Source organism: Ustilago hordei, assembly GCF_900519145.1.
Source record: "Ustilago hordei strain Uho2 genome assembly, contig: UHO2_contig_13, whole genome shotgun sequence".
Taxonomy (NCBI): Eukaryota; Fungi; Basidiomycota; class Ustilaginomycetes; order Ustilaginales; family Ustilaginaceae; genus Ustilago; species Ustilago hordei.
Window position 1 is genome coordinate 173,446 of NW_024545290.1, and position 20,017 is coordinate 193,462.

At 50.8% G+C, this 20,017-nt stretch overlaps 8 protein-coding genes across 8 annotated transcripts; 4 read left to right on the forward strand and 4 right to left on the reverse strand.

The window, feature by feature from the left end:
* Positions 1-803: 803 nt before the first annotated feature.
* On the reverse strand, positions 804-2,279 carry UHO2_05317 (uncharacterized protein; the record flags this gene model as incomplete). Its single annotated transcript, XM_041560133.1, has 1 exon — positions 804-2,279. One exon carries the CDS (start codon positions 2,277-2,279, stop codon positions 804-806), a length of 1,476 nt encoding a protein of 491 aa, XP_041416067.1.
* Positions 2,280-4,097: 1,818 nt separating this feature from the next.
* UHO2_05318 (related to U2 snRNP protein A`) lies at positions 4,098-4,835 on the forward strand (the record flags this gene model as incomplete). The annotated part of the gene is made up of 1 exon (XM_041560134.1): positions 4,098-4,835. The coding sequence occupies one exon, from the start codon at positions 4,098-4,100 to the stop codon at positions 4,833-4,835; it is 738 nt and encodes a 245-aa protein (XP_041416068.1).
* Positions 4,836-6,436: 1,601 nt separating this feature from the next.
* UHO2_05319 (uncharacterized protein) lies at positions 6,437-7,106 on the reverse strand (the record flags this gene model as incomplete). Its single annotated transcript, XM_041560135.1, has 2 exons — positions 6,437-6,711; positions 6,782-7,106. 2 exons carry the CDS (start codon positions 7,104-7,106, stop codon positions 6,437-6,439), a joined length of 600 nt encoding a protein of 199 aa, XP_041416069.1.
* Positions 7,107-8,389: 1,283 nt separating this feature from the next.
* UHO2_05320 (uncharacterized protein) lies at positions 8,390-10,741 on the forward strand (the record flags this gene model as incomplete). Its single annotated transcript, XM_041560136.1, has 1 exon — positions 8,390-10,741. One exon carries the CDS (start codon positions 8,390-8,392, stop codon positions 10,739-10,741), a length of 2,352 nt encoding a protein of 783 aa, XP_041416070.1.
* A 223-nt stretch (positions 10,742-10,964) lies between these two features.
* On the reverse strand, positions 10,965-12,479 carry UHO2_05321 (uncharacterized protein; the record flags this gene model as incomplete). The annotated part of the gene is made up of 1 exon (XM_041560137.1): positions 10,965-12,479. The coding sequence occupies one exon, from the start codon at positions 12,477-12,479 to the stop codon at positions 10,965-10,967; it is 1,515 nt and encodes a 504-aa protein (XP_041416071.1).
* Positions 12,480-12,739: 260 nt separating this feature from the next.
* Positions 12,740-13,209, forward strand: UHO2_05322 (putative Dynein light chain 1, cytoplasmic; the record flags this gene model as incomplete). Its single annotated transcript, XM_041560138.1, has 2 exons — positions 12,740-13,046; positions 13,172-13,209. 2 exons carry the CDS (start codon positions 12,740-12,742, stop codon positions 13,207-13,209), a joined length of 345 nt encoding a protein of 114 aa, XP_041416072.1.
* Positions 13,210-13,556: 347 nt separating this feature from the next.
* UHO2_05323 (uncharacterized protein) lies at positions 13,557-15,416 on the reverse strand (the record flags this gene model as incomplete). The annotated part of the gene is made up of 1 exon (XM_041560139.1): positions 13,557-15,416. The coding sequence occupies one exon, from the start codon at positions 15,414-15,416 to the stop codon at positions 13,557-13,559; it is 1,860 nt and encodes a 619-aa protein (XP_041416073.1).
* Positions 15,417-18,156: 2,740 nt separating this feature from the next.
* Positions 18,157-19,081, forward strand: UHO2_05324 (uncharacterized protein; the record flags this gene model as incomplete). Its single annotated transcript, XM_041560140.1, has 2 exons — positions 18,157-18,644; positions 18,721-19,081. The coding sequence occupies 2 exons, from the start codon at positions 18,157-18,159 to the stop codon at positions 19,079-19,081; spliced, it is 849 nt and encodes a 282-aa protein (XP_041416074.1).
* Positions 19,082-20,017: the final 936 nt, after the last annotated feature.

Consider the following 20,017-nt stretch of genomic DNA (forward strand, 5'->3'; position numbering starts at 1 on the left):
GACGCGGACATGGATCAAGCTCGAAAGATTACAGACGCATTCTTGAGATAAATGGGATGGTGATCTCAGCCAGCCAGCCAAGGCGGGACGGAGGCGGTTATCGCGTATCTCGAGTAGTCGTCCGTGCGTAAGACCAAAGTTTGCCGATAGTAGCAGTCTGATCTTGATGACAAGACAATGTGATCGGTATGATAGGAGGAGGAGGAGGAGGAGGAGGAGAGGAATGGATGGCGACGCGACAGAAGATGATGGTGTAAGAGAAGGAAGGGAGCAAGGAAGGGATGAGATGGTCGCGGCGACGAGAGAAACGCGCACTTGAATCTAACTTTGCTGCAAAGGTGGTCAGCAAAATGTGGAGCAAAAGATGCAGGAAAAGTGCCCACTCACTTGAATCGGCTCCATCCGCTATCAATCGAGCATGAGAGAGACAGCAGAAGCAACAGAAACAGCACAAGAGCACGGTCGGCTGCTCCGCTGTGTCTGAATGACGTGATTTCCGTATGATGCTCTTATCTCTTTAACATTCGGCTGCTATCCGATACCGTCTGCCTGCATCGGGGGAGGTGCCGAATACTGAGCGAATGCTTCGGCCCGACCGAACCATGTTTAACTTTGAGTGTAACAATCAACTTTGTTGGGAGTAAGAAAGCATCGGATGGACCGGTGATGATTAGTGATAGACTCGGAAGAGCCGAACAATCGTGATCTCGTTGCCTCATCTTTCACACACGTCAAACACAAATAAACGTTGTCCGCGGTGGTTGCCGATACAGTCTATGAAAAGGAGGGCGAATGGATATCCATTAGCCACGCTGAACATCCATCTTACGCCACATGAACCCGATCATAAAAGCCCCGATCAGCGTTACAGCCAACTCGAACGATACAATGCTAAACTGCCCGATCTGATAGATTGTTGAGCCCCACAACGCACCACCAATACGGCCCGAGTAGTTGCTCAACTGAATCACCGTCGATGTGAGACCGTTATACTTGGCCGGGATCTGCTTGGAGAGCAGTGATAGTGTCACGGTCGTCAGCATGTTGTAGCCCAGTGCGACGAGGAACCAGCTCGTGAAGAAAGAGCCAAAGTTGAGCCAAGTAAGCATGCCAAGTCTGCTCACTGCTGATTTCGTCGGGCTTTCGAGTGAACCCATGTGCAGAGATAGTCCCAGCAAACCAAAGAGGAGACCAACGGCGAGGATCAGTCGATCTTGCACATGTTTTGCCGCGAACACCAGCGCGAACAGAATAGGCATCGTAGCTAATCCACCCAACGCGATCACGTTGCCAGCATTGTACTCGCTCCAACCGAAACGTAAATGACCAAAGACGGGAATGTTGGCCTCCCAGGCACCGAGAACGAGGAAGTTGACCATGCTAAACCAACACATGGTCACCACCGAGAACTTTTGAGTTGCGTTCAACTCTCGTATCATTGAGCCCAACGTTGGTTCGCCGTTGCCCGCCTTGTTCGCCTTCTTAGCTGCTGCGTTGGGTATTGTCAATGAAAGTGGAGCAAGTTCCACCTGAACCGGCGACGGTGAAAGCGTCTCTGGATCCTTGAAATACAGCAACGTCACAGCAAAGAAGACAGCAAACACAGCCGCCATCAACCAGCCACTTGCAGTAAATCCATTCCAAAGCCTGTTCTCATCCGTCATCGGTCTCACCTTCTTACTCAAAACGCCTCCAATCCAAGGCCCCACTGCCATCCCCCCTACCTGTGTCGTCACTAGACAAGCACTCATCATCGTCCTTTTCTGTGCGCCCACCACCGCTGCATCCGTCATATACTTCTTGACGTACATCCAGCTTACGAAGCCCGCACCCAAGATGATTCGACCTAAAAACATCAACCACGCAGTATCAGCTAGACCTGCAAGCGCATAGACGATCTCTCCTGTAAAGATGCACACCGAGCTGAACAGGAATGGAAAACGGTAGACCCGGCTGTAGCGAGTGGAAAAGGGGACGAGGAAGCATCCAGCGATCAAAGTCGAGATACCGATCGTGAGACCAGAGAACCAGGTGGAGGCGCCCAGTTCGTTGGCGTAGGCTGCAGAGGTGGGCACGATGATGAAGAATGTCATGTTGAGGAGCAAGTTGAGGATTAGGACGATACCGGATTGGGTGATGCCTGGCACGTGGTCCGGTGCGACTGTGGGATAGCCTGTCATCGCAGCGGCAGGAGTGGTTGTGCCTTCCCTTTGGGTCGCACCCAGCTCTACGTTGGCTAGGCCGGGGAGAGTGGATAGAACATCATTGCTCGTAGGCATCTTTTTCGTGTCGCTGGACAAGAGCTTGATGTCTGTACCTGAAGCATGTATGGTAGCATCTTCAGAGCTGACCACGACAGTCGCTCATACAAGGCCTGACTCCAAGAGGATTGCTGGCATGTCTCGCCGGAGTTGGAGGGAAGCAAACCGTTCTTGACCAAGCCGGGGAGCCGACAAAAGCAGCCGAGCCTCTATTCCGCGGACGGAAATATCATTCCCGTCTGCACTCAATCGCACGAAACGAAAAACTGAAAACTAGACCAATTGAATAACACGCAGATAACTTAGGTGGGTTGCAAGCAAGGACCCGTGAGGTCCTCGAAGCTCGACAAGGAGGCTCCCAGCCCGCCAACAGCTGCGGTGTCGCCTGCACAGCAGACAGCGGTCACTGCAGAGGGGCTGGAGGCTCCGCCACAAAGCAGGTTCTCGTATACCTGGCTTTGGAGAAGATGATGGTAGTGAAGAGAGAAATGAGGAGCGGACTTGATGTTGTGAAGAGCGGAAGCACAACAATGCGATGGCTGAGTCCAGTCCAGACACGCACGCCTTTCTATGAAATCACGTGATGCACTCTCTCTCCCCCCCCGCCCCTCACCCCCCGATTCATCGGGCTCATTCCCTCCTCACACTTTCATCACACAGCACACAACACCGGGCCATCATCTTGATGTAACTGTTCATTGCAGCACCAAAGCAAGTAAGAATGTTGCCAACTCAACCAAGACCCGTCGACAAGGAAAGACGAAATCTCGATAAAACTCCCAGCACCTGTTACAGTAACCAAGAAGAGATCCGCACATATAATCCTGCCGAAGAACGAGGCACTAGCTAAGATTGAGACTGGCTAACACATCCAGCAGCGTAGCGAATGTGTAGTACGCCACAACCACTGAACATGCCCCATCACTCCCTCGTGAAAGGCGAGATGGATTACTGTTGGACCCTCACCAGGAACCGCTAGGCTTAGTATTGCGCACAGAGCGGGCAGAATTAGGTCCAGAATTGGGGGATGGGGTTGAATGGGCAGAACGGGGAACCAAGGTGAGGCGGGATGCTCAGAATCGGGGACAAGAGAGCAGATAGAAGGGGTGCGAGATGGAATGTGCTCAAGGAACGTGGGAGATTGAGATGGTGGGATGGTAGAATAAATCGATTCCCTGCGAGAGAGAGAGAGAGAGAGAGAGAGAGAGCAAGTGTTGGAACGGCAAGTCGAAAGCAGTGATGGAAGAGAACACAGAGGGAAAGCTGGGGTCGAGTCGATGTTGGTGTAAGAGGTGTTTCGAAGGATGATGATGAGGACAAGAAGAAAGTGTGTAAGTTCAAGCAAGGGTCTTTTATGGCTCAACCAAGAGCAGAAAAACGCACATTTTCTTCCAGCCGAAAAAAAAAAAAAAAAAAACAAAAAAAACAAAAAAACCAAAAAAAATAAAAATAAAATTGGACTTCGAAAGCTGCGGCTCACGTGACGCAAAAGTCTGCAGCAGCGCATTCATGAATGTTGTTTCCCTTCTTTCTCCACTTTCTGACAGCTCCCCCCATCTGATTACTATCGCTCCATATCCATAACGCAAAGCATCTCTCCATCTCAAGCAGCCGAATATCCATCGTTGATCACCGTGCATCCAGAGATTGTCCCGCATCAAAGCACTGAAACTCGACCCAGCAAGGCAGATCGCCAGCGGCACATTTGCATCGTTGCAAGGCCATACACAATCGTCGAGGACGACCCCATCTCCCCGCCAAGCAGCAAGCGCCTTACCAGCACACCGAATCATAAAACAGTCTCGCTTCCCCACTACACAGAGATTTTGCGCCGCAATGAAGCTCACACCCGAGCTCCTCTCCCGTAGCAGCTCCTCCATCAACCATCTCCAGGACCGTTCCGTCGATCTCCGCGGACTCAAGATCCCAGCCATCGAAAACCTCGGCGTCACTCGAGACCAGAACGACTCGATCGACTTTACAGACAACGACATTCGCTATCTCGGCAACTTTCCCCTTCTTCGACAACTCAAACACCTGCTTCTCTCGAATAACTTAATATCTCGCATCGACCCTCGGTTACCTTTCTCCCTTCCCTCTCTACACTCGTTAACACTTACGAATAACTCGATATCAGACCTATCCGAGCTTGTACACTTGGCCAAATGCAGCAAGCTCGAGCATCTAACATTGATGGGCAATCCAGTTGGAAGGGAGCAGCATTATAGGGACTTTGTCATCTGGAAACTGCCTCAGCTTAGAGTGCTGGATTTTCAGCGGATAAGGGATAAAGAGAGGCAATTGGCAAAGGAGTTGATGGAGACTCAGGATGCAAGGCCGTCAGCTTTGGCGGTCAAGTTGATGGGTGGGGACAAGATGGATGTCGACAGTGCAGTTGCAGGGAAAGAAAGCACCTTTGAACCGGGGAGATCAAACGGGTCGAGAAAGAGATTTTTAACGCGCGAAGAGAGGAAAGCGATTCAAGAGGCGATCGAGAAGAGTGAGAGTTTAGAGGAGATCAGGAGATTGGAAGAGCAGTTGAAGATGGGGCATGCTTTCCTTGGCTCTTCGTAGACAGTACACCCTGCGAACGAGGCAGGACAATGTCACCCACCATGCGACAACATCAGGAAGAGGTTTTCCAGTAAAATCACATGACCGCGCGGTCACGGTCACGCTTTAACGCGCCCGCCAACTTCGTTCATCGTCGCCACCCGTCGTCTCCCACTAGCACATATCATCGCCCACCAACGGCCCCTATCTCATCCTATCACATCATGCAGTCATACGTGGCACTTCGCCTTCACACACTCACAGTAAAGCATATATACTCTTGACATTGCTGTATCTAGTCCTCATGAAATGCCAACGATTTCGCCGCTCGCTCTATTGCCCTAGACTGTGGATTACCTCAACATTTCCACGTCTTTCAGTACCTTCCTATCTTGTCAGACTCAGGTCATCTCTCATTAAGTCGTCTCGATTCTTGCCACTGATTGCGCACCTCGCAACCACTACGCTTCTATTTCACCGCATGGTCAACCCCAGTACTTGAATCATTAGATCAAGTTGCCACTCCCTATCTCTCTCTACCAATTCTTCCGTGAATGAGGCGAAAAGAGGATGGCAACGAGGCCCCTTTGCTTGATATTGCTTGCGATCAACAACAGCGATAGACTTGGATTTTATGTTAGATTTGCTTGGCTCCAGCGGAAAGAACCGAGACTGGCTCTTCAACCGCGAAATTTCCAACGTCTCAGAGCTCAGTTGAATTGGTCATCAAAAGCACACACGCTCTTACTGAGGTTTCGGTAGCAATGTCCACGCCGCACTCGGCCTCGGCAAGGACCTCAAAGACTAGCTGAGTTTGAAACTGTTCAAGAGCGTGCGTCGAAGTCAATGATCACAAGTATCGATTGCGATGAGGAGCATTGCTAAGTACATGATGATTGTTGAGGAAAGCACAATCAGGGCGGTCAAGCAAGCGGCGAAATCGTTAGCATTATAAGAGAGCTAAGTACAAAGGAATATCATGAGTATATATATGCTTCTGTGTCGAGCGATGCGTGCGTATGCCTATGAGGTGACACGTATGAGGGTGTGCCACTGTCGGATGAGATAGGGGTGTTGGTGGGTGGTGCTTAGCGTTGGTGGGAGTTGACGGGTGGCGACGCTGAGCGAGGTTTTGCGGGAAGTCGGAATATCACATAAGCAGTCATGTGTTTTCACTATGATCACCACTGTATATATATGTTCCAGTGTTACGTGTATACATGTATGTTTACAAGGACGATACGGCCGAGTGAGTGAAGTTGGCCTTACATGTGAGCTCGGAGTAGAATGTTACATACTCCGAGAGGTCACATGCTTCAACTAAACGAGGTTAAGCCAAGTCGACGTGATTGCAGCTAATCGCTGTGAGTCGGAACGGCTCGAAAGAGAGTCGAATGTCAGTTGCAACATCTCTCTCTCTCTTTCTCCTGCACACACGGTGGCATCATACACTTTTTCAATTGCAGACCGTCCATCGTCGCCACACGTAATAAAACCGCGTCCTACCATCCAAGTCCGTGTCGCAAGCGACAAGCGATCAACGCTATTCGCTCCAACAACAACAACAACAAGATTGATTGAGGAGAATTGACATATTCGCTTGGAAAGAGGCACATCGTAAATCAAGTTGTAAAGGGCCAGCCATCTTGCTTGACATGAATGTGGATCCACTTGGAGCAGAGTGTCTTGATCGTCCACTTATAATTCAAAGTATCGATGTCCTTGCCATTGCCATCGTCGTCCGAGACCCAGAGCCTCCAGGAAATGTTCTTACCACTACGGAGAGTGATGTCCTTGCATCCGGTCTTATTATCGAAGTTCTCGAAGAGGAAGCTAACTCCACCGAAGTGAGGATAGGTTATCTTGAAGGAATCAGTAGGGTTCTCCATTGCGAAATCTGCAGGGGCATTGAAGACAAAAGATCAGCATCTGCTCTTAATTTTCTGGCTGAAGGTGAAAAAACTTACCCTTCATGGTATCGTCCTTGATCATGAGCTTGCTCATGGCGTGTAATGGTACAACGTAGGGGCAAACTTCCGCGTTCTTAAGATCACCGGCCCATTGAATGAAGCAAGTATGCTTGAGGTCACTTCCGGCTTCGCAGCGTGCTTTGTAGTCCGCATAATTAGGAGTAAACTTGGGAAGGCAATACTTATATCTGTCGTCTCCGCGAGGAGAGAGATGGTGAGGGACATGTCTAGAAGTGGGCTCGCCCACAACAGAGTGAAGCATCAGAACCAAAGCTACCAGAAGGAGGCCAAAGTTGGCAGCGGAAGTAGAAGCTCGAGTCATCTTGCTCGAAGGTTGTCTGAATCTTGAAGGAAGCGAGGGAGAACTTTCGAATATTTGGGAGCCCAGCCCTCAGCTCTTGTTCGCAAACATCAATGCCTGCCTGCGGGGTACACGAACCACACGCGGGGACAGAGACCGAAACATGAGAAATGTGAGGTTGCCTAACTCATGGGAGAGTCGCTTGCGAGCTCCCAGCCGTGGCCGTAAGGGCCACAGGTGGTCGAGCGTCACATGATAGCCGGGCGAAGCGTGCCTGAGACCTAACTCCATGAGTCAAGGGACGGGAGGGCGCGGGTGAGGTTGAAGAGCGCTGCACGGAGCCAGCGCGAGAGTGGGGTGATGGTGAGACGCGAGGAGAGGTGAGATGAGACGAGTGGGGTGATGGTGAGACGCGAGGAGAGGTGAGATGAGACGAGTGGGGGTTGCCATTGGTGGCTGTGAAACAGTCGCCACACCTTTTTGGATGGATTTGATACGGTAGAGATTCAGCTGACTGGTGGGTCAGATGAAAGTGTGGGAGGCTCGAGTTGAAGATGCCTCGGCATTCCAACGGGATTCACGGGGTCCAATCGAATGACGATGAGGCGAGGTTGTGCATAAGCGATGTGCATGTGGGATACATGAGCGTTGCCATAGCAACGACCCAGGAGTGATGCAGAAAGCGACAACTCAGGAGCAACACAGGAGGCGACTCATCTCAGCCTAGCGTGCACAGAGATGGTGCTAAGGTATATATACTCTTCTATGGTGACACTCCAGCATAGTAAGCTTCAGCATTCAAGAAGTCATACGTCTGTGAACAGGAGCTTGCTAGTAGCTCAGGACAGCATATTGTACTTATAATCTTCAATTCTCGTGCTTGTCGGTGACTGCAAAAACATCTCACTCTATCGGCCGGTTCCGAGGGCAGCGGCTTGATGAGCTCATGCTTATTAATCTAGAAGACGCGTCACGTGGTTTAGTTTTACGCGCAGTCCGAAACCCGAGTTGGCCGTTGAAAATGTCTTGCTTCCGAACCACCATCATCACCACCTCTCTGACCTACACGCTTACTAGTTTGTCGCTGGTCATAGGTAAGTAACCGAAACCTTTCTACTGTCAGAGCGAATTTGGGATTTGGTGGCGAAAGCGTTTGGATTTGTTTTTGGCTCTGTGTTGCCGAGTCAAACGCAACGCAACTCTGATTCCTTCTCTAGCTCTTTAGACCCTTGGCCACGGCTGCGTTCCACCATTCCCTTCAACACCATCACCACTGCGCACTCCTACCAACACAGACGCGCAAGATGAGCTGCTGGGCATCATCTTCAGCAGCAGCCGCTTCGGTGCGGTTGCTTCGCACACGTTCCGCTACCGCCACTGCCACTCTTCCAGCTCACTTGTTGGCTGCTCGTACCATTGCCAGCTCGATGGCAGCATGCTCTCGAACACTCTACACAACCACATCCCGCCACGGGATCACGTCCTCTAGCATCAAGAAAATGACCTCCATCTCTGGCCAAGACCTCTCCATCGCACTCGATGAGCACGGTCAAATCCCCTCAGCTCCCTACTCAACTTTGCCACTTGCAGGTACCTCTCCTTCCTATCAAGTCCATCTCATCGTTCACCCTTACGACACGGCTCGACCTGCAGACACTTGGCCATCCCACCTCGAATCCGTTTCGCCGTTCATATCTGAGCTCAAGAGCCGGACCGGCAAGGGTGGCTCTCTTGAGGGTTATGGAATCTCTTTCTCCTCCGGTGACGCCCGTGCTATCTCCCCTTCCCCCGACGCCACAGAGCAGAAGGCGTGGGATCCAACAACATCGCGCATCATGCGCGCCGTACCTAACTCGGTAGCAGAGGAAGAAAAGTTTGTCGTCCACGCATACACCACCAACGGCACCATGGCCAAGATCGCTCCTCTTTCCCTCCGCACACTCGATTCTGATTTGCCGTTGCGGGAGAGGATTGATGCTGCGTTGTCCACCGCTGCGCCACAGACTGGAAGGGTGCAGGCTTCGGATGAGACTCATGTATATGTTTGCACTCATGGGTCGTTGGATTGCAGGTGTGGCCTTGCCGGTAGCGCTTTCCTTCAGTCTCTGCAGCAGCAAGTAAGAGCGCATCAGGCGAACCTGATCAAGGCGGGAAAAGAGACGCCGAAGAAAGTGAAAGTAATGGCGGTCAGTCACGTTGGAGGTCATGCTTGGGCAGCCAATGCGCTGGTATACCCTCATGGAGATTGGTATGGCAACTTGAGGACGACTGACTCCAAGTTGGTGCTGAGAGCTGCATTGGCTCCTGCGTCCTCGGTGCATGATTTGGAGGATTTGAGAGAGAGATTGGTGCATTGGCCCAGGTGGCGAGGAAGGTTAGGGTTGAGCAAGGCTGCTCAAAGGGATCATTATGCGGAGTGGGGTCCACCGACCATCAACTCTGCTCATATCACCCCACGAAGTCGCGGTATTGCTACTTCTTTCTCTTCCCCACCCAGCATCGCTGCACTTTCCAACACCATCTCTTCTTCAGCTCGAGGTTACGCCACCGACGCTTCCAAGAAACCCCCCTCAGCACGTATGACCGCCTTTCGTGAAAAACTAGCCTCCGATCTCTCCATCGATGACTTCACCTCCCCCTCCTCCGACCCCATCCTTCAGACCCAACCACGAGTCCGCATGGGCCGCACCTCCGAACCCCGTTTACCCTCGCATCTCAAAACCCGCATTCCCACCGGCGCAAACTACACCCGCATCAAAAACGATCTTCGAGGCCTCAACCTTTCCACCGTCTGCGAAGAGGCTCGCTGCCCTAACATCGGTGAATGTTGGGGTGGAAGTGGTGGAAAAGATACGGCTACGGCAACGATTATGATTATGGGAGATACCTGTACTCGAGGATGTCGATTTTGTGCTGTTAAAACCTCGCGTGCGCCTGCTGCACTTGATCCGCATGAGCCAGAGAATACTGCCGAGGCGATAAGTAGGTGGGGATTGGGTTATATTGTATTGACTAGTGTGGATAGGGATGATATTGTGGATGGTGGTGCTAGCCATATTGCCGGTACGATTAGTAAGATCAAGTTTAAGAGTCCTAAAATCCTTGTGGAAGCTTTGGTACCGGATTTTAGTGGCAAGATGGAGGATGTGGAGACGGTGGCGAGGTCTGGGTTGGATGTGTTTGCGCATAATGTTGAAACTGTTGAACGCACTACTCCTTTCGTTCGCGATCGCAGGGCCAAATACAGACAGTCCCTATCGGTGCTAAACCACGCCAAACAAGTCCAACCAACTCTAATCACCAAAACCTCAATCATGCTAGGTTGCGGAGAACTAGACGCAGAAGTAGAACAAACACTCCGCGACCTTCGGGAAAACGACGTAGACGTAGTCACCTTCGGTCAATATATGCGTCCAACAAAACGCCACATGAAGGTGGAGGAATACATATCTCCCGAGAAGTTTAAGCATTGGGAACAACGCGCAAAGGATCTTGGTTTCCTCTATGTTGCGAGTGGACCGTTGGTTAGGAGCAGTTATAAAGCGGGTGAATTCTTCATCAAGAATGTACTCGAACAGAGGAAGAATGCTGCCACCGGAGCCGGGGTTGTGGAAGCGGTGGAGAAGGCGCCTAGTGAGGCTAGTACTTGCGCATAGAGTTCATCTGAATAGATCGCAATGGAATTCTCGATTCAGAACAGACATCAAAGGCCCAGAGAGTGTGAGAACAGTGAGATTTGTGTTTCTTGAGAACAGATCATGAGTGGTGGTATGAGATACACATCTGTGTTTGAAATTTTTCTTGGTGTGCGAGAACTGAGACGATCGAGTCCAGGAACAATATAACTATGAGAACAAACACAGCTAGAGGGAGGCGAGACTAGAGCCACTCTCTAGAATCCGAAAGACCAGCACCAGACGAAAAACTGACATCCGAAGGTAGGGACATCAACTCATCACTTCCCACCTCTGCTTCTCCTTGGCCTACTTCTTCCCCGGAAGACAAGGTCGGTGTGGAAGGCAGTGAGAACACCTCTTCCCCTCTCTCTATTCTGCTAGTCGTTGGCGTCGACCACCCTTCACTTCTGGTCGTCCCTGGGTGGAGGTAAGACCAATCCAAACCACCGGCCCTCTCTTCCTCCCCGCCTTCCGAGCCGATACTGCACCAACCGGCAAAATCAAACTGCACGGCCCTCCTCAACACTCTCTCAACTTCTTCCCTGCCCCTGCCTCTAACGCTAATCGTCCAGTAGGCGGGATCAGAAGCCAAATCCAACTCTCCATTTTCCTCTGTCAACACCCCGCTCTGCCATAACACTCTGAGCAAGGTTTTAGCTTGTAAATACCTCTTATGTTCGTACTGCAATGCTGTAGAGGCGTCGAGCAGAAACGCTTGATCGAAAAGCCGCGGTCCGTATGCGAGCGTCGAAGGGGAGGGGTCTTTACCTCCAAGAGTGTCGTACAGAGGATGGATCAAGCGGATCCGAATCACCGTTGTACTGCTCTCCGAAGCCAAGGTTGAGTTGTGGATGATAAGCGAAGGGTACTGAAAGTACTCGCTGTACTCGCTCGGAACCTCACTCTTACCATCTTCAGCTTCAACTACCTCCGATTGAGGGGTAGCCTGCTGTTGCTTTTGCTGATTAGCGAAGCTGAAAGCGTTCTTCGCCAGCTTCGCACCAGTAAAAGCTGCACCGGTCCTCCTAGCACTCGCGGGGCCTGCCCTTCGAACGGTAGCGCTTGGCTTGCGACGGGCCAACTTGGATTTCTCCTCCAACTCATCACCAGCCAGCCTCAGCGCCAGAGGAGCGTTTACGACCAGGTTATCAAACACTCTAGCGCCACCACTGGAGAACTTCCTACTCGTCTGCAATCCTACTCCACCTCGCAACGGAGAAAGTGAGAGTTGTCCGGCCGATGGACGTGGACCGAGCCCGCTCAGTGCCCCACGAGCCAAGGTGACGGATGGGGTGTTGAGGCGGGAGTATTCATGTTTGGTGGTGGAGGGGGTGGTTCGGGATGCGGTGCTGCGGAAGGTGGAGATTGCGCCTTTGAGTAAGGATGAGCGAACGGTGTAGGAGGGACGGCGAAGGGCCTCCTTGAGGGTAGTGAGGATAGGGTGGAGTTTGAAAGGGGTTACAGGACGGTTGAGAGTGATTTGGAGGGAGCGGGTTGCGCGGATAAGTGTGCGTTTGAGTAGGGCCGAGATGGAGTGAGGTGAAGCCAAGTGGCGGATCGAGGAGGTGGAGAAGCCTCGTCGGACGGAGGGTCTTGCTGCGGTATAAATTGTACGAGGTACTGAAGGTCTGATGGTGTTTGAGGGGCGCGGCGGAGCGTGTCGACCAGCACTCCTCGCCATCGCCCGAAGACGGCCTGGTGAAGGCCTAAGTATCATCCTTCCCTAACCCTCCTTCTTGATGATGATGGTTGTAGTGTTGGTGCAAGGCTGTGCGGGGTGGCAATTCAGGGTCTTTATCCGTGCAGCAACTTGCATCTGAATCCCTTCCCACTTTTCTCGCACGAGAATAGTTTTGATTGTTCTAGACGCGTCCCAGAAAGTGTTGCTCTCGCTCAATTCTCCACCTTTGCTTTCCAGCTCCTCCCCTCACATCATCCTCCCCTCACATCACCCTCATCCACTTTAATCTCATCAAGATGTCCGATCAGATCACCTCCCCTCCAGCTGCAGCCACCGGTAGCTCCTCCCACCCGTCCGGCGCAGACCCTTCTAGCATCCGCGACCTGAAACCAGTCATCAAAAACGTCGACATGTCGGAAGAAATGCAATCCGAAACCATCGAAATCGCTTACGACGCTCTCGAAAAGTTCACCGTCGAAAAGGACATGGCAGGCCATGTAAAGCGTACGATGGATTCCAAGTTCGGCCCCACCTGGCATGCCGTGGTAGGACAGAGATACGGAAGTTACGTTACGCATGAGACTAAGCACTTTATCTACTTTTGTAAGTCAAGATCGTCCACAAGCTGGGAAAGAGCCTCTGCTTTCAAAGTTGGTGAGGGAAGAGAGGAAAGATGCACTGACAACAGCTTTGTCTCCGTTTGGTGTTGTTACGGTGGGGATGGGCAGACTTGGGTCAGATGGCGTTTTTGCTTTGGAGAGCATAAGATGTTGTAGATCGGTAGCAGCAAATCGAAAAAGTCATTGTCATTTTCGCAACTGCTGGCTGTGATAGTGTGTGATGGGTGCGGAAAGTTTGGAGCAGTGTGAGATACAGCGATAGCGGAGAACAGCATTCGGCGACCTTTTCCGTAGCGGTGAAGAAAAGACATTCTACGACGACTCTTTGCGCACAACCCCGGTCGAGCAAAACCTCATCCTGCCGCTTCACAACACCCAGACCATTTCAGCAAAGCAGCAACACAAAGCCACAGCATCCCAGTCAGCGCAGAACACATTCAAACATGGAGTGCGGAAGAGCGGAACAAAGCTTCCATTCACGCCCAACTGGGATTTAGGCACCGATCCGCTCCCTCGCCCACTGCAAACTCTTCTGAATAGCAGCCAGCAACCCTAGACTTGGCACTCGCTCATCTCTTCCTCCTCCTTCTTCTCGCGCATTCCCACTAGCTTGCTCACCGTACTTGGCATCACTCCTGCTTCCAACTGCGTTACCCCACCAACCATGCAAGCTCCCCTTCTCTCCCTCCCTTTGCTGTTGTCGAGACGTGACTTCTCTACCCCACATATCATACGTTGTCACACCCCCTTTTCCCCCTTCTCTTTCTCTCTTCAGATGCTCGTCCCACCCATCCTTCGTCCCTCCACTCCCTGGATCGAGCTTCTGTCGAAGAATAGAAGAGATCTCCTGCACCAATCTCGGCACGGCCCTATCATATATACTCCCCAACTCAACATCCAACACCAACAACCCTTTCCTCGCCGTAAAAGGCGCCAAATGGTTATGTCTCCTAATCAACTCGTTGAGCCTCTTCAATTCGTGTTGGTGAAAAGACCTTTCTCTTTGTTCCCATTCTTCATCTCTATACCTTCTAGCCGTGTCTAACAGAGCCCTTTCACCATCTTTCAACCCCTCTTTTCCCCCCTCCCCCACTTCCCCTTCCAACGGTTTTAAACCGGCGGACAAAGTAGAAGAAGTAGTAATCATCCGACTCGCCCTCCTAACCCAAGCATCGACCAATCTATCCCTCCAACTCGCCAATTCCGTCTCCAATTCCATATTCAACCCTACCCAAGGCGGAGCTGCACCTTGTCTCTTGACTATTCTATTCATAAAATACTCCTCCCTCGCCAGGAAGGGATTTTTGTCGTCCATGTCCCTCTTCAACGGTTGTCCTCGAAGTTTATTCTCTCGAAACAACCCGGCCTCGTAAGCAGCTTTGATTCTTTTTTCCACTACACTGTCCCACCCTTGCGCATGTCCTAATTGAAGTTGCAGGTTTTGGTTGACATCGCTGAGTCCGTCTCCTTTACCCTCTCCAGCGGTGGAGGAGGAGACGGAGGGGGAGGATTGGGATAACTGGTAATCCAAAACGGAATCGCGGGCTCGGACGAGTTTTCCCTGGCGTTCGAACGTTTTGATTCCAGAACGAAGCTTGCTCATAGCCTTTGGATCGTCGAGAGGGAGGGAGGAGGGGTTGAGACCTGCGGCTTTGAGTTTAGACCGGATGTCGGAAGCAGGGTTGGTGGGGGAGGAGGAGGAGGAGGAATGAGATTTTAGAAATTGCCCATAGTAGATGCTGGGGGTGAAACCTTCTTCTGCTCCCAAGATAGAGGATGGGGGTCGAACGTATACTGCTCGCCAAGGTTTCTGGTCGGGCGTTTTGGGGAGTTTTCGACCGTCCTCGTGCTCGCCGTTGTACGCTGGGGAAACGAATGACCCGATAGCTGACTCAGCTACCAAAGAGTCGGTCGCCGTTCGGCTAAAGCCAGAAGCTCCGGATGGAGGAAAAGGGGGGGAGGGGGTAGAGGGTGTTTGGATCCCACTCCGAATCTTTTCATCCGCAGGATCAGCATGCGGATTCGAACTCGGAAGTCGTAAAGGCTTGTATTTATCCATAACCATCCGTAGGACTGTATCTTGCACTCTTTCTTCTCCTGTCCATATTGGATCGTTTGGATCTTGCGCTTTATTTCGTTGTGAGAGGAGTTGTTCTTCTTGTTTTTCTAGTCGAATGGCATCTTGTAGCAGCTTTTCTGAGCCGGTCAGACCGCTTTCGCCTTCGGTTTGGTGTGTGGGAGACGATTTTGCAGAAGGTATCCGTGCGGTAGTAACAACCTTTCTTGAACTAGGTCCTACTTGAGTCAGCCCATGGCGGCGACAAGCACATATCAAGCGCGTGCTCGGGGCCATTGCGAGGCGAGCGGAGGTTTGGGTGGTGAGTGATGCAGGTAAAGGTGATGGAAGAAATCTTAAGGAAAGAAGAAAGCGGTGAGATTGGGGCGATTGAACAAAAGGAAAGGGTTAACGAGGCTTTGTTCGTTCCGCCGCTTCTGACGTTGCCACCCATGCGCGCATCACACGCTTTTTTAAGCTGCTTTTTCAGGGTCCAACTTTGGAAGAAAGTGAATTGCCGTTGCCGAATTTGGCCCTCCCGTCTGGACTCAATCGCACGAAACGAAACTGAAACTAAACCGACTAAAATAACACGACTCGACGTTGGTGTTGAGTTAAAGATGCGACGGAATTACCAGGAATTTAACCAACACACAAGAAAGCCGAGTCACCGAGAGACCAAGGGATGTGCATGCATGGTCAACATGTGGCAACCAATCAGGAGATGTTTGTGGGAGACAATGCCGAGGCAACACATGGTGCATTCAATTAGTGGGGTGACAATAAGGCTTCTCATGGATGGAACAAAGGTTTATATACAGGCAGTCTAGTAGTCATAGTTAACATGAAATCTCAAGCATTGCATCTACCATACACCTGTGTGAAAGGAGCTAGAACATAGCCCAGACAAAGCAGTGTCTTGCATAACTTCAACTGATTAAGAGTCTGAAGCTACACCCAAACCAACCATGGTGGAAGAAGCCAAACCCCAAGCTGGTGCTAGCGACATCACCAAGAGGTCGAAAAGAGGAAGAAAGGTCATAACCATTTGACAAACACCAGTCAACAGTGCAGCCAATGACAACAATGAGGCTGATGAAGAGTCCAACACTGATCTTGATGATGATGATAGGCAATACAACTTCCACACCCTAGCAAAGCTTCTTGAACTGGTGCCAAAACTTACCTTGCAAAACTACTACAGCTGGAGCACTCACATCAAGCCCTTCCTCTGATCTGTGCCCCATGCCATAGAACACCTCAAAGGAACTTACAATGATAACCATCCGAGATGGAGATGATCCATCAACAATGCCTTGACCACCAACACTGTGTGAGGAACCATTGATATGGTAGGAGAGTACAATGTCAACTATCTCCTACTTGACATCATCAGAGAGTACCTCACCTTCAATCAGGTCTGGAAGAAGATCGAAAATGGCTTAGGCAGCGAAACCACTAGGAACTCCCTGTCATGGGACCGGATGCGCAGGAAGCAGGAAGATCCAAAGTCATATGAAGAGGAGTGCAGGAATCGCAGGATTGGGCTAAGCAAGACTCTAAGGCAAAGTTCATTGAGATCTGTAGTAGAAAAGGCTCTATGACAGATTCTGACCAAATCAGTATGAGCAGGAGTTTACAGCAAAGGCCACTGGAATTGGTAGTATTGCAATTGTAAGACAGATCTCACAGGGGATGCCAATCTCACAAACCTCATGGCAAGACAGATGTCAGGGACATTGGGGTTGCCACCCTGATGAAGCAGGGGGCCGACCTGACGATGAGCTCAGGGCCAGGAGGATGGTGTCATGGGCCTGGATGCGCAGGAAGCAGGAAGATCTGTCAATTCATATGAAGGGAGTGCAGGAATTGAGGGATTTGTCATGGGCCTGAATGCTCAAGAAGCAGGAGGGTCACTGGTTCATATGGAAGGAGCATAGGTATTGAGGATCTAGTCGATATCAGGAGAGAGCATGGTCATAGTGCAGTCTCCATGGAGACCATGGACTCCTACAGACTCACATGCAAAGGAGGACCAAGCCATATGTGAGGAAGGCCAGGCACAGCCATGAGGAGGACCAAGCTCAAGGAGCATGCAGATGGTTACCACTCAGGGGCTCGAGAGACAAGGGTCAAAGGAACTGTCACTGGTCAAAGGAGAAGGAGCAGTGTATAGGGAACTGGCAAGCAGGTCCTGAGGAGGAGGAGCAGTGTCGAAGGAGTCGACACAGCTCAAGAGGCACAAGGGTGCCAAGCAAGCAGGATAGCAAGGAGGAGGAGCAGTGTCGAAGGAGTCAATAGCTCAAGGAGGACAGGAGTGGTGCTAGAGGGGCCCCCTGTACTGTACTCGATGAAGAAGGTACTCTCTGGAGAGAGAGAGCAGGAGCAGCGTCGCTGGCGATGCTGTGAAGGGGTATATAACCATGCTTTCTCATCATCATAGGTCAGGTGGATCCTCATCCACTCTACTCACCATAACTAGTTATCACTTCAGCATAAGTATATATTAGTTTCAGTCAGCATAGCAGCAATCTATCAAGGTTGCTCCTCATCGTAGTGTGTGTGTTGTATCACCACTACCTGATGTCCAAAGGCGCCCCATAGCAGGTTAGTGGTCTGGATATAGATAGAACCGAAGGCAGTAGTCCACTGTGGTCTGGGGATCACCTCAAGCATCAGTCAACACACTGGACACTCATGTTGATGCCACCAACCTTATCACCAATGCCACCAACCTTATCACCAACACCATCAACCTCATCATCATCAACACTCACACCAGACCTTGGTGTCATCATAACCGAAGCATTGATATTGATCGTGCCGAGCTACCCCTGAACAGAGTGTCCACAGAGGTCAGCCGAAACCTATGATAGTATATACACGAACACCACCCATTGCGCAACTTGATAGTCGCCAAGTGATAAGCTCATCAAGATCGATACCGAGACAATAGCTGTCGCACAGTTTGATAGTCACTGAGTATCTCGACAGACCGACCTGGGTTTCAGGCGCGAGACCCCTGACACAAGCAAGGATGATCAATCACATGGGTGCTCAATTGGAAGGGAATGCACATGAATGGTGGACCTTGAAGCTCCAAATCGATAGGGCACGAGAAGGGAGATTGTTCAACAACTGGCACTACTTCACAGAGTGTCTGTCAGAGCAGTTCAACCCCCAGAATGCTAGGATGGAGGCCTACAACAAACTGTTGGCTCTCTGGCTCACTAGTGATGTACCAGGTGCTGCCACATGCCACATTGAGCATTTCAGAGACTTGGAAGGACAGGTGAACCTAGATGACAATGAGCTGGTCATAGACTTGTTCCAAGGCAGCCTCACATGCAGCCTACAAGAAAAGTTTGAACAGAACCCACCTGTGAAAAGGTGGGAATGGTATCGAGAAGTTGAAGAGATCGACAGGCAGAGGATGCTGTTACAGCAGTCCTCTGCTAGGCACCCAAATGCCACTCTGTTGCAACCAAACCCAGGAACCCAGTCTATGCCACCTACCTGCTCAAGGTTCGTTTCCAGCTTGACAACCAGCACAAACTTATCCAGCTCGCCCACCAGCACAAACAAATATGGGAAACCCTAGCTGGCCAACCAATCATCTCCTGCCTCATCAGCTCATTCAAGGCCAGAGGCAAGGCAGCCCTGCACTAGCAAATAGCAGCACTTGCCATCTGTGCAAAGGCATCAGACATTGGGCCAGAGACTGCCCAAGCAAGAAGGTAGACTCTCTGGGCCCATGGCCCATGGGTCCCAAGGTCATGGTAACCACAGAAGACCCTTTCGAAGAGGGGGCCACAGACTCAGGAGATGGGCACATGGGCAGCCCTGAGATGGGCGAACCTGAGGGACTAGACTTCAGCCAGTACCAGCCACCCATGGACACCAACCATGAAGAGGTCCAAGATGATGATGATGAGGGAAATGACAGTGGGGTGATGAACTGATGGCATGCATGGCTCTACAAACCTCTTCACCATCGTTATGTATATATCAAGATTGCCAAATATGTTTCTCTACCAGCAGAGGGAAAGCAGTATTAGAGCTCTCTGGGATGGTCCAAGACCATCTGGCTCAAATACTGGCCAACACTGGTGCTGGTTTGTCTATAGTCTCAGATTCTTTCATTAGTAAGTACCAAATACCCACAAAACCCACAAAAACAAGATTGATACATGGTGTCACTGGACACCAGCTCATTATCAATAGCACTGCAAACATACAAGTTGTTATTGGCAAGTACAGCCTAGGAGTAGTTGAAGTCTTGGTAGCCAACATGGCTGACTATGACCTTATCTTGGGATTCACCAAGCTAAGGAGGCTCAAACCAACCATACAATGGGATACAGGCCAACTGGAGTTCAAGACCCAGGAACAGGAGTGACCCCCCGAAGCAGCCATAACTGGGGGTTTACACACAAAATCAGCAGAATCTGTCATAGAAGGCAATCTATCACCAAATTCAGTGAAAACTGCTGTAACTAGCAAGTTAAAAAATAAGCTCACCACAAGAGACAGCCTATTACCAAATTCAGCAAAATCAGTGGTAGCAGGCTCCTATGATGAGAAACTGAAGCAGCCAACCATACATGGAAATGAGTTCATCTCAGCAGAACACCTACTACAGGCAGCCCTCGAGGACAGACCCATAGGGTTCATGTTGTTGGAAGTATCACCCTCATCACTCCCAGCCTTTGGTTTTGTTCCTACCAGCACTGATAAAGGAGTCAAAATGGAAGTTGAGGTTGATAAGAAGGTAACAACTGCAGATATACCAAAGCCATATCAACATTTGCAAGTTGTGTTTGATGAGGTGGAAGCAGATAAGCTGCCCCATCATACCAAGCATGATCTCCATCTCAAGTTGATGGAAGGAAGTAAGC